We start from the raw sequence: 12,547 nt of genomic DNA on the forward strand, positions 1-12,547 counted from the left end.
AATAAGTGTTCCATTTCTTTCGATATTTCAAGTAAACACATTGGTCATGTGCATGGGCGCCCATAGGAGTTTTCTCAGGGGGAACCTCAAGATTCTCGGGGGGGGGCTCTTCAAGATTCCATATGTAGGTGTACTGAAATGGATCCTGTCATCAACATAAAACGTAATGTTAGCATACTAAATTCCATTAGCCAGGATGGAGAGCTCGAGCCTCCCCTGTCCCCATATGGGCTCCCATGGTCAAGTGTGCGTATATGTGTGTGTGTCTGTGAGTGATGATAAAGCACTAAAAATATAGGCCTAGTACTGCAATCGTTGAAATGAATGTGCCTTCCATTCAATGAGAAGACGGTTCAAAATTTCACCACCAGGGTACAGCACAATGCAGAGGCATACCAAAAGAACTCCCAGGAACATTCTGCACGTGCATGGCTCAGCATCATAACTCCAAACATTCGAGTGATATTGCCTGTACTATGCACGTGCATGGGACACTCGCCATATTCAGGATGCTCGTGCATAGCATGAACATAGGATTCAATGTGTTAAGAAAGCTAACGGTGGCAAATTTTCACATTAACATGGTAAATATCACCAACTTTCTGAGAATCATAACATCAAATTATAATTTTTTTTGTCATTGATAGGGTTGATTTTTTAATAAATATTTTTGCATCTATATACTTTATTAAAACAATATAGTTACACAAACAATATACATACACAAACAACAAAGCTTTAATAATAGAAAGGAACTGGTATATAAATGTATATGTACAAAAAATATATACAATTGTGCAAATGTGCATCATTTATGCAAATCTATCAATGCATGCATACATAAAATAAAACTTTTACACTGCATCTTGAATTTGTAGTTCCTATTATATGTATTGCCAACATTCTTATATTTGTTAGTTTTCTTTATATAATAACTAAAGTTTACTTCATCATATGAAACGGAAACGTATATATTTGTATGTAGTAAACAACATTATGAAACAAAAATTTGATACAGTATAATATGTATACACAGTAATTAAATTTTGAGTAAAAATTTCAAAATTAGATTTAGAGAGAAACAATTAATTTTTACGTATTAAAATCATGAAGACTGGTAGAAAAATAAATAAATTAACAATCATAAAATACTTGACTTAATGCATATTGTTTCCAAGCCCATCCATTCACGTTTCCGTCTTTCGAATAAGCCTCATTTCTTTCATAGTAGGTGTCATACCTCAACAGATTTTTATAAAAAAGTCAAAAAGTACCTCATTATACATTAACTTTAGCAATATTCTAATGTTAAGTAGCATGCAGAATGTATGGGCTAAGTACAGATGGATTATTAATACATAAACCTATTTAATCATACTTAGCTTATAATTGCTTTTATCAGCATAGAAAATATCACTGGCTTCCATATTACTTTTGAGCATTTTACCAGAGCAGTAACATTGTAACCACATGATGAACAGGTTACACGATCCATGTTATACAATATATTGTGTGAAAATGCCCAGAAGTTTTAAGAGTAAATGATACTGCACTACTTTGGTATATCAGTTACTGCTGTGAAGTTCTCTTCATGTTGTTGAAGCTTGTTCTATACTCTGAGCACCTACAAAGATGCTTTTCAGTGGACTTTCCACTGCATTCCCAGTTATCTGAAACACATCTGCTTGTGTCTGGATGAAGGCAAATAGGCACCAGGTGATCAAAAGGAACAAAATTACTTTAGCTGCCATATCCACATAGTACATTCTGAAAACACAATACAAGGTGGCCTTAGATAATTATGTCACACAGATAAAACATGAATACATTCAGGAATATTGTAATAAGGTAATAAGAATCTTATTGTCATTAATGATAACAGAAGCTGTAAATATGGTGAGTAAATTTAGAGTTCATCATTACATAAACTTATTATCATGCATGTACAAAATTTTTAAAACTATTGCATTACTCTTCAATATAATTATACTCAATACAAACTTTAGAATACAAATAAATTATTTTTCATCAATTTTGTAATATTATAATGGCTTAATTGTTAGCTCGTCAGGATGTGTGCATGTGTAAAAATTACCCAAGTGAATTTGAAATATATTTTTTAATCGTTTCTAGTGCATGAGGCCAGTGAACTGTCAGAATGCTGAACCAGCTGTGAAACTTTGGTAGTTCCACTCGCAGGCCCGTAGAAATATTGCCTGCGTAAATTTCACCCACACATGTGCTCATACATTTTAGGTTGGCATTTCAACATGTTCTTCTTTTCTTGTTTTCATTTCAGGGCCTCGCCGATGGCGCAGTGGTAGTGTCGTCACCTTGTAATCAATGGGTCCCAGGTTTGATACCCGGTGGAGGCACAAGTGGTTCGGATCCCACTTGAAACTATAGGTCCAGTCCCGATTAGCCTTACTGTGCATAAAGTGGACTTAAAACTCTAACTCAACATAACTCTTGTTTTCATTTCATCGTTATCAGTTTCATGATGCAACAAAAATGTTCATACTTAATAAAATTACTTTAATCAATATTAATAATAAAAAATAACCCATGGCACAACAGCCCGTGAGAGCCAGGACTTACACACCGACTGCCTTGACAGGTGGGAGATCATGCAACCAGTTACGGGGTGACGTGTGGCAGCATGACGAACCCCCAGTTGTTGTTGTAGGTTTCCATGACCGGGTTACGCTACTCACTTGCAGCTCCCAATTTCCTCACAATGGTGAGTGCCCACCGGTCCCATACACAGGCCAAAATCTCATGATAAAAGTTGTTATGCTTCCCCCAGGATACTTGAATCTGCAGGCATCCCGTAGCCAGAGCCCAAAGCATGATGCCTTAGACCGCATGGCCACGACACGGGATGTTTAATCATTAAAGGCTTTGTTATTTGCATGCTTAAAACCAATTATAATTCAGATTTAAGAAGTAATTTTCCTTGTGGGTAATATTTACTCAGCATGGGTTCTCGCAGAAAGCATCATACTTTTTCCTTAGCGTTACCAATTGCATAATACAATAAAAAGGTTATGGGTAATATTTACCCAGCATGCATCCTGACAAAGAGCATGTTGTTTCCTTCCAGGTTAAATAATAGACCACTGCATGCTTGCATCTGGGACACGTGAAGTGACTTGAGGACCAAACTCTACCATGCAGGTGCTGACTTCCATGGTGGAGTGCTTGGCACAGCATGCTACGATGCCAGGGGTCTCAGGTTCGAATGTTTCTTGTGAGTGTTTCTCACATATATTGCATATATGTTGTTTCTCCATCATATCATCACTCACTCTCATCTTCACAATAACCCAAAAGTGACAGAAGAACAACATAAAATAAACTAAATCAAAGTGCCATGCAGGCGTGAGATGTCAAAATGGGTTAAGCTAGAATCATCATTATATTAATAACAAAGCCAAAATAAATAACTAATTTTATGTAAATGGATTCAATTTACCTCCAGAAATGGGCTCGTGCAGCTGGAAGCGTGCTGATGTCTTCCTTCAACAGATACTGCCTAGCTCCCAGGGCACAGTTTCTGAAGTATTTGGTCCAGTTCAGGGTGGATATATCATAATAATATATTTCCTTATCCTCTGGTGATAATCTGTTCAGTAAACTTCTATGATTTTTGCTAAGGAATTTCCATTCATGGATTACATAGTATTCAAGAGCTTGAGCAGTGCGGTATAGCTTGATTTGCAGTTTCACCAAACTGAAAGAAAAGTATATAATTATTGGTTACGATACTGACATCTTTAATTGAATGAATTGAATTAATCCAATTTTCTAAAAGTGTTATGGACTCTGATAGAAGTAAATTAAAATTGTGGCATTACAAAAGCATAACCAACAAAGTGCATTATTTAAGGGGAATTTCACACTGAAGCAACAGGTTACTTGAAAATAGACAAATTGACTTGTCACTGATGATGACTGGCCAACACTTATGTAGGAATAATAATGATAGCAATAACAACAACCTCGATTGTACTCTATGATATTGCTTCCATATTGCATAAACATTTTTTTGTCTTGCATCCCCATCCTCTCCAGAAATCAAGAGAATAGACACCTAGAGTAATTCCCAAATGTTATTATCACTATTAATAATAATAATATCCCAAGGTGCAACAACAAATGAAAGTCAGGGCCTACCTACTAACAGCCGATCTCATTCCCACCTGCCGAGGTGGGAGATTATCCAACCAATTACGGGCTGATCAAGTATGGTCAGCACAACGATCCCTCCAGTCGTTGTTGTAGGGTTTCATGATTGGGTTACACTACTCATTCGTAGCTCCCCAATTTCCTCACGATGGTGGTTGGCCACCGGTCCCATACACAGGCCGAAATTTCAGGAGAAAAGATGTTATGCTTCCCCCAGGAGGCTCAAACCTGTACGCGGTGTGGGACTTATAACTATTACCCACCTCAATCAAGATAAATCTTTGAAAGTTAGGGTTAAATTGCAGTTGCCAAGTTTATATTGTGCAACTTTGCACTCCTATTTCTATAGAACACAATTTTTCCCCTCTAAATAATAAGTATTAAAATTGCATTTTAAGGAAGGAGGTTACTTTAAGTTGGAGAAAAATACTTTCAAAATTATTAAGGCTAAAACTAATACTAATATATTTTATATTATTTCACAACATTATATTATAAATCATTTAAATAAAATACCATAATAACACACTCTTTTATATGCATAGAAAATGTGCTGATATTTAATGCATTTTGCACTCTGCTTTGAAGCTAATTGAAATTTAGCTATTGTGCTGGAACAGTAATTCACTGAAATTTACATCTTTTATCATTATGCTTTATTCTATAATAAATTTCTAATAAATGAGTGATGTCAAATTTGAAACTGGTCTATAGAAATATTGGGAATTAAATTTATTAGACATTGTGTATCAGAAGCAAGAGGCTATCAATTGACAAAACAAATTTTATCCTACACAATAACCCCTGTAGAAATTAGCTCATCAAGTTATTAAATTACAAACTTGTTTTTATAACTTGTTTCCATATACTAGGTAGCTGAGGTACAGTTTAGGAATGTAGTTACTTTTTTAGTTACTCTAGTTTTCGACACATCGTGATAGCTAGAGCAACTAATAAAGTAAGTACATGCCTAAACTGGACTCCAGCTTACTGAAATGATGGCATGCATTGCAAGATATGCCTTATTTTGATTCCATACATCTGAATCAATTTCATGAAAACCTTACATGTCAAACCTCCAGAGGTTGCTGGTATCTTACATTGTGCCCATGGGCATTGCCACAAAATTTTGTAGGGGTGGTCAGACCATTGAAGTAAAATTGAATAATAGAAAGTAATAATTATCAAAGGATATTTTTAACCAGTAACAATAAAATATTACTTATATTGCAATTCATTATTATTATATTTTTGGAGAGGCTTTCAGTCTTTATTCTTCATATTTCATATCATTAATATACTAATATTATATTTTGATATTAAGATTTGAAAATTTGTGGAAATTTAAACCACTAAGATTTATGTAACCTGATTTGTAGAATTTTCAAAACTTCTCGAACAGTTTATTGCTTGGAAGATTATGAAAACATGAAGTTGAGTCCTGGTTCCTGCATTTTACACTATTTTTTATACCAAATGCATTTTTCATTTAGTTATTATGCTGGAATCACACAAGTTTTTTTTTATTCTTTCTTTAATTTGAAATCAGTTCTAATTTCCAGGAGAATTTTGATTGACCAATTGCAACACCCATGATTCTAAAGGAAACTTTGTGCATAGGTCTAACAAATAATGAGCCACTTGATCAAAATGTATACTTACAATGGCTTCTTGCCTGTCATTAAAAGGAAAAAGTCGACAATGAGAGCTGGAAACAGCTGTACAAGGAGAAAACAAATGAAATTCACAAGTTTTGAGCTCTTCAGGCTTCCTCCGGGGTACCAAAAAGAGTCGTTCAATGGGACATCCTTCACAACTTGTTTTGTGGTGTTGATCATTTCGCCCCATTTAGCAGGCTTATCCTCACCAGCCACGCAATTATAGACAAAGATATCATTAGGCCTAAAAGAGAATAAATACATTACTAAATGTCTACATATTTCTATCTTTCTAATTTACAGCTACTACCTTATTTATTTTCCTCATTTTTTTTAGTGGAACAAGGTGAAAAGCAATTAGAAAAGTACATAATATAATTGTCATTTGTGACTATTATTACTGTTGGTGTTAATTACACCATGCTTTTATTTTGAATTTGCATATTTATTTAGTGTTTTTGAATTTCACTGCAGTTAGGGTTGATTGATTGAATTGGTGTTTTAAGTCCACTTTATGCACAGTAAGGCTAATTGTGACTGGACCTACAGTTTAAAGTGGGATCCGAACCTCTATGTGCCCCCACCGCATATCGAACCTGGGACCCCTTGATTACAAGGTGAGGATGCTACTACTGCGCCATCGAGGAGGCACTGCAGTTAGGGTAAAAATGGTTTTAAAGATCATTTTACAAATTGACTTTTTGCAGAATTGCAGTGAAGGAGGAAGGGGAGATTTTTTAAAACAGATATGCAATAACTTTGTTTGTATTTTAATGATTTCACATCACTGTTCTACCCATTGGGTTAATTGCAATGAAGAGGATGAATGATAATTGGGGGATATAGATGATAGGACAAACTCAGTGAAACTCCATACCTGACCCAGAGTTTGAACCTGTTGCCTTTGGCTTCATGGCATGGTACTTTGACCACTCTGCCATGAAGGCTGGAAGATATGGAGTGGAATTCCTAGGAATTTTGTAAGAAGGATATGAATTTGTAATTCAGTTCGGTGCGCCTGAAATTTTACTGTTAGTGAGCGTTATACTGTACATAGCTGTATATCAAAATACAGTACTGTATATCAAAATACTGTATGTAATAAAATGTACGATCTGTACATCAAAAAAACTTTATTCCGGTTTAACCGAATTTTCGTTCAATCGAAGCACCATCGATCACATCAAATTCGGTTAAACGGGAGTGTAGTGTATATGCCATATATCTTGAACAAGATGTTACTGTGCTTTTTTTTTTTTAGCCTGTCAGTGATTGAAACTGGTTGTATTAAGGTATTCAAAAGCCCAACATGATGCGAATGGTTGGACTTTGTTATTGCGAAACATGATACCAAAAGACAGAAATATATCTTACTTAGCAACTCCTGTGTGCCAGGCTGCAACAATGATGCTGTTGACAACATAATCCACGGGGACAAGATCCACATGAAGATCCTGTTTACAGTACATTGTCCTCATAACTCCTTTACCAGCTCCAATCAGCATTCCAGTGAGTCCCGAGTAAACGTCAACCCATCCTGGGACTGGCTCATTCACGGAAGGATTCACTGGAAATAATAATTGATTTTTATGTTAGTGAAACATCAACATATTGATAATTTGGTGTTGCTGTCCCTTTTTAGCCTGTCAGTGACTGAAAGAGCTCACCATAACAGTTGTGAGTAATGAGCTTTGCAAATAACAATATAACACTGTAGTATATAACTGCAGCACATATCTTTAAAAGCCATTTGTGAAAATCTCATTTTATGTAGTAATGTTATATTGGGATACTGAGTGTCTGCTTTACACTGTTTTAACACAATTTTTGCCAACTTTCTGTCGAATTTAAATACACAGTGTTGAATTTAGTAAAATTTCAATCATGAGCTTTTAAGCATGAAAATTTTAGAATTTTGTTTACAGCTAATCTATCAGTTGTTAAGAACTTATTCATTCCGAAAACAGCTGATGAGTATTTCTAAAATGTAAAGGAATTGAAAGTATTAATTTATTTCTGCATGCTTTCACACAATATTACTTGACTGTTACTTTTTTGGGTAATTTTATCTTGTGTTTCCTACTTTCTTGTATTTTATCCAATTAATTTTCTATACTGAACATAGAGTGAAACCTGAAAATAAGTGAGTGTACAAATTACATTATTGTATTTGCATTTGCCTGTACATTACCTATAGAAGGTCTCAGAATGGCTGCGTTGATCCTGCCCTTTTGTTGGTAGACGACATGCTCTGCTAATGATTTTGAAAATGCATATGTGTTTGGTAGGTTATCCATCAGCCTTAAAAGAATAAAATACCCAGTCACTGTCATAGTTACGTGAAAGTGGAAACTGTTTTTGCTGAAACATTGGAACAAAAATATGTAAGTGAGTGGGGATTTCTCAGTTCAAAACAATAACAATGATACAAATAAGGGCACATTTTTTACAAATGTTGCCAGCTGGAGAAATTGTTGCCCTCACATATGTACTCACACTCTGACCACTCATCATAATACAAAGGGTTGTTTCCTATCTTTGGTAGAGTGCAACACACATATCTTTGCAGTTGCGCAGATACTAATTTTAGTTTCGTCTCCCTCTCTCTTAGCATCACTTGTTCTAACCTGCTCGCCAACCTTTGCCATTGTTGCCATATTGTCATTCCATTCCTGGACACACTCGCGCAAACATCATTGAAAACAATTGAATAGCACTCCAGCTCCCGGTTCACACCGTTCGGCAGGAATGGTAATGTGGCAATATAGCATGGCGTAGTGGTTGCTTCTTTTATGCAGTGCATATTCATTGGCTAGCTAATGACTAGTGTAAGATAAGATAAGATTTATTTCCATCCACTTGATCATATGAGTACAAATAGCACTATGATATGAGATAGGTCAATTACATGTGTAATTTTGAGTACAAAGGAATTAACACATACTTAAGCATATGAAAAAGTATAAAGAGTATAAAATAAAACAATATGACACTGCTACTACATTAGTTTAACAGTCATGAGACAGTCTGATATGATATGATATGATTCATTTCCATCCACTTGATCTTATAAGTACAAATAGCAGTATGATATGGGATGGGTTAATTACATGTATGATTTTGAGTACAAAGGAATTAACACATACTTATGCATAATAAAAAGTATAAAAGAGTATAGAATAACTTAAAAAAGAGAAGAAAAATCAAAGGTTATGTCTATTAATGAAAAATATGATCCAAGTACTCCTCTGTGCTAAAAAACAAATACTTCATAAGCAAGCTTTTTACTGTTATTTTAAATTGGGTTGGATTATGATTCTTGAATTCCACTGGCAGCTTGTTATAGAGTTTTACACCTTTGCCAAATGTAAATATGAAGCACTATTTCTGTTACGGAAGGAGAAAGGCAAAATCACGGTTAGTTTTGTTGGATTGTAAACACCATATTTTTATTTTAAGTATTTGACTGGTTTGACATTGTATTGCGTGTGTTTAAGTGAAAATGCATGTGTTTGATCACTTTTTTTTCTTTTTAAATAGAATTGCTCAAAAGAAATAAATTATGTGGATGCATGAGCATTTCAACCCTCGTCTCCGGCACTGGCATGTTTTCTTGTAGGAATTGCTGTTATGTTTGCAGCTTAATGTGATGCATGATGTTTGTTTTTTTGTGTGTGTGTGTTAAAAGTGGCATTTTTTGATGGGTGACAAGTTCATAACAAAAGAAAAAGCCGCACGGCTTATCCTCTGGTGGCAATATATGTACTTCTTATTCTTGTTTCGGAAGCCTGCATCGTTTGTAAATGTACAACAAAGGCAGCCAACTGTCGCCCATCACAGAGAGGCAATAATACTGCTTAAGGAGGAGTGTATGTGGTCCAATTAAATCGCTGTTTAACACATTTGCAAGTTACACTGTTCTAAAAATTTTAACTTTTTTCTGTTACAGGATGGAAAGCAGCTCTTTCTTACTGAAATTGACCTCCTGAACACGAATACGAATTTCATTTTCTAAGATTGGCTCTTAATTTGAGTTACGGCATAATTCATGTTACCCATAAACAATGCGTTGGCTCTTATTTTCAAGATAGCATAATTCATGTTACATTACAATTAATCATAATCAATGTGGGCATAAATTAATAAATATATTAAGAGCGCCCGCAAAAGGAGGCCAGGGGGGCACTTGGGAAGAATTAATACAACTCAAATTTTGAAATTAAAGCGTGAAAACATAGATGAGAGATGCCGTGAAAGACAGATGCAAATTAACTTAATGCTAGTGATGCTTTATGATAATTCTCTTAACTGGGGGAAAGCATAACTCTGTTTCCTCCACTTTAAACACTTCCGTAATGAGCATCCTCATATTAGTAAAGATTGGGTACTCACATTTCTGTAATAAAACATGTGTAGAACAGTGTTATTAGTTCTCAAACCAGTGGTAGTGTCAGTCGTGCATCACATGTCGTTGCAGTTCCAGTACCAGTGTGGATGGGCTTATTGGGAGTGAACAGTTAAAATGCCACCAGGTCCATTAATGCAATGGAAAAATAATAAATTGTTTAATTTTATTTGAAATCACTATGAAGAAGTCTTCTTTACATCATTTTGGGTAATTTTACACAAGGATTAGTCCACATGTAGCGGATTTAGTCCATATGTATGTACATATAAAGTCACTTGTTAGCACATATAAATCCCAGCCCTGGTTATAATGCATGGCGTTTAAAACTCAACGATAGATAGAGCTGAGTTCTCTAATTTCCTTGTTCTACGAACAGCTGTGGCTCGGAGCACTTTAGCGATTTTTCTATCGAGCAGATTAGCAACACTGGATCTCTCGTTTTACTGCACCGATTGTGGCAGAAATATCTGGGTTTGACTATAAAGATTGTCAATTAGAGTTTGTATGTTCCAACCACTGATAATGTTCAATTTACACATATAGTGTCCTTTCATGATAACTATACCTATGTATCAGAGGCATATATTCGGGTCTATCTAGGCTATCTGCAAAGCAAAGACTCAGGGAATAAAATATAGAAAAAATATCTATCAGAAAATGTGCATAAAATTGTTCATTTCAATAAGAAGATGAACCTGATGTCTTAGAAGTTGGAAACATTGCCCACTTTCTTTGAATTCGCGAGACGGCTGGCCAGCTGGCGGGCAACTTCATGGGGCTGACGGGTAAGCTTGACAGGACTCCGATCAATGTTGCAAACCAATTTTTCCCACCATGTAATTTTCCCAGGATCGGGGAAATGTGGAGTCAAACTGTTACAGGAGAGAGAACAGGGTTGCATATGGCAGGGAAAAAACCCTCTGAACTTCCTCAACAGTCTGGTTCAATGTTGCAAACCAATTTTCCAAGGAATGGGGAATTTTGAAGCCAAATTATCGCAGGCAAGGGGAAAGTGTCATGTGGCAGTAACAAGAACATCATTGAACGCTTGCAGAGGAGTTGAAAAAGTGGTCGTTGACCTTCAAACAACTAGAGATACAGTGGGGATTAGAAAATTGTTGGCTGAGCAGGAATGGTTTACCGAAATGACAAGGACCAGTTCTAGTCTACATCGTGTCGAGTGGTCTTGGTGCATGGAATTTATTTAGAAGCAGCGTGTGAATACAGTAGTGAGTGGATTGTACTTTTGTGAATGATATGTGCTGTGTTGTGTTGTGTAGTGAACTGAAATGAGGGATATAATTAACAAGCTGTCTTTTTGGCTTACGAATGACGATAAGCTCCAAATCGTTGTGGATTTTTCTTGTATGTCCACTATTTGAACAGATAAGTTAATGGGGATCGGACCTACAGTTAAAGTGGTATCTAAACCACCATGTATCAGACGAGGGACCCCTTAGTTTCAAGGCAACTACGTTATTACTGCTCCAACAAGGAGTACCCGAACTTAAAATCGTGAAAATAGGTAGGTTGAATTTTTTTTTTATTCTCGTATATAGGCCTAAATAATATTTCACAATATGGGCCTCTCATTTATGCAAATAACAATGAAATTCTTGAAATCCTTTCCTTATTGACAGTGTACATTTCCATGTTTTATTTATGAGGTATATATTTTTAATCACAGAGTCACATCACTTCAACCCGCCACCCCAAATGAGTTAAAAAACAAAAACACCCTCACCAGCAAATTTTTGTCCATTTGAACACTATGATATGGTGCGATAGCCCAGGTTCTTAACCCAGTATACGCCACTGCTATGTATCTTAATTTCCTTTGCAGAAGGCTTCTGCAAAGAACAGCCATATCCATTCTTTTCCCAATCCTCCTTACAGGCTTTCCATAAGTCGTCTACGTTATATGGATGCCTGTTTCCCAGTGCCTTTTTCAGCAGTTCAAAGGCACAAAAATCCATGGAAAACACATCAGGTGATTTCACTGGAGTGTTATTGAAAGAAATAGCATGCATTCCTGTTTCCTACTAGGAATATAAGAGTTGAATGAGATGTATGACTAGAGGCTTAATCTTGCACCCAGATCTGATTTGTGTCTCCACCATATGAAACCGGGATTCAGGTGTGGTGAATTGGAGGCAGAATGTGGAGTTTCCTTTAGCCTTGTTTGCAACATGGTAAATGGTTAACCTTCCATTATAACTAGACCTCTAATTTTTAGGTTCTAAAAAGTGTGCTTTGGTTCCTAAAATAGGCTCTAAAAATTCTAAAATAGGTT

General features: G+C 35.8%; 1 protein-coding gene across 1 annotated transcript in view; it reads right to left on the reverse strand.

Annotated features, from left to right (window-relative positions):
• Window positions 1-675: 675 nt before the first annotated feature.
• Window positions 676-12,547, reverse strand: part of LOC145986680 (putative fatty acyl-CoA reductase CG5065) — a 57,948-nt gene continuing 46,076 nt past the window's right edge. The window contains exons 4-8 of the mRNA XM_083120983.1: window positions 8,038-8,147; window positions 7,221-7,413; window positions 5,851-6,090; window positions 3,476-3,733; window positions 676-1,767 (exon numbers count right to left, since the gene is read on the reverse strand). Of these exons, the coding sequence (XP_082977109.1) occupies window positions 1,590-1,767; window positions 3,476-3,733; window positions 5,851-6,090; window positions 7,221-7,413; window positions 8,038-8,147 (979 nt within the window). The 3' untranslated portion in view covers window positions 676-1,589. The remainder of the gene's footprint in view (window positions 1,768-3,475; window positions 3,734-5,850; window positions 6,091-7,220; window positions 7,414-8,037; window positions 8,148-12,547) is intronic.

Source organism: Lepisma saccharinum, chromosome 4 (assembly GCF_977018435.1).
Source record: "Lepisma saccharinum chromosome 4, izLepSacc3.1, whole genome shotgun sequence".
Taxonomy (NCBI): Eukaryota; Metazoa; Arthropoda; class Insecta; order Zygentoma; family Lepismatidae; genus Lepisma; species Lepisma saccharinum.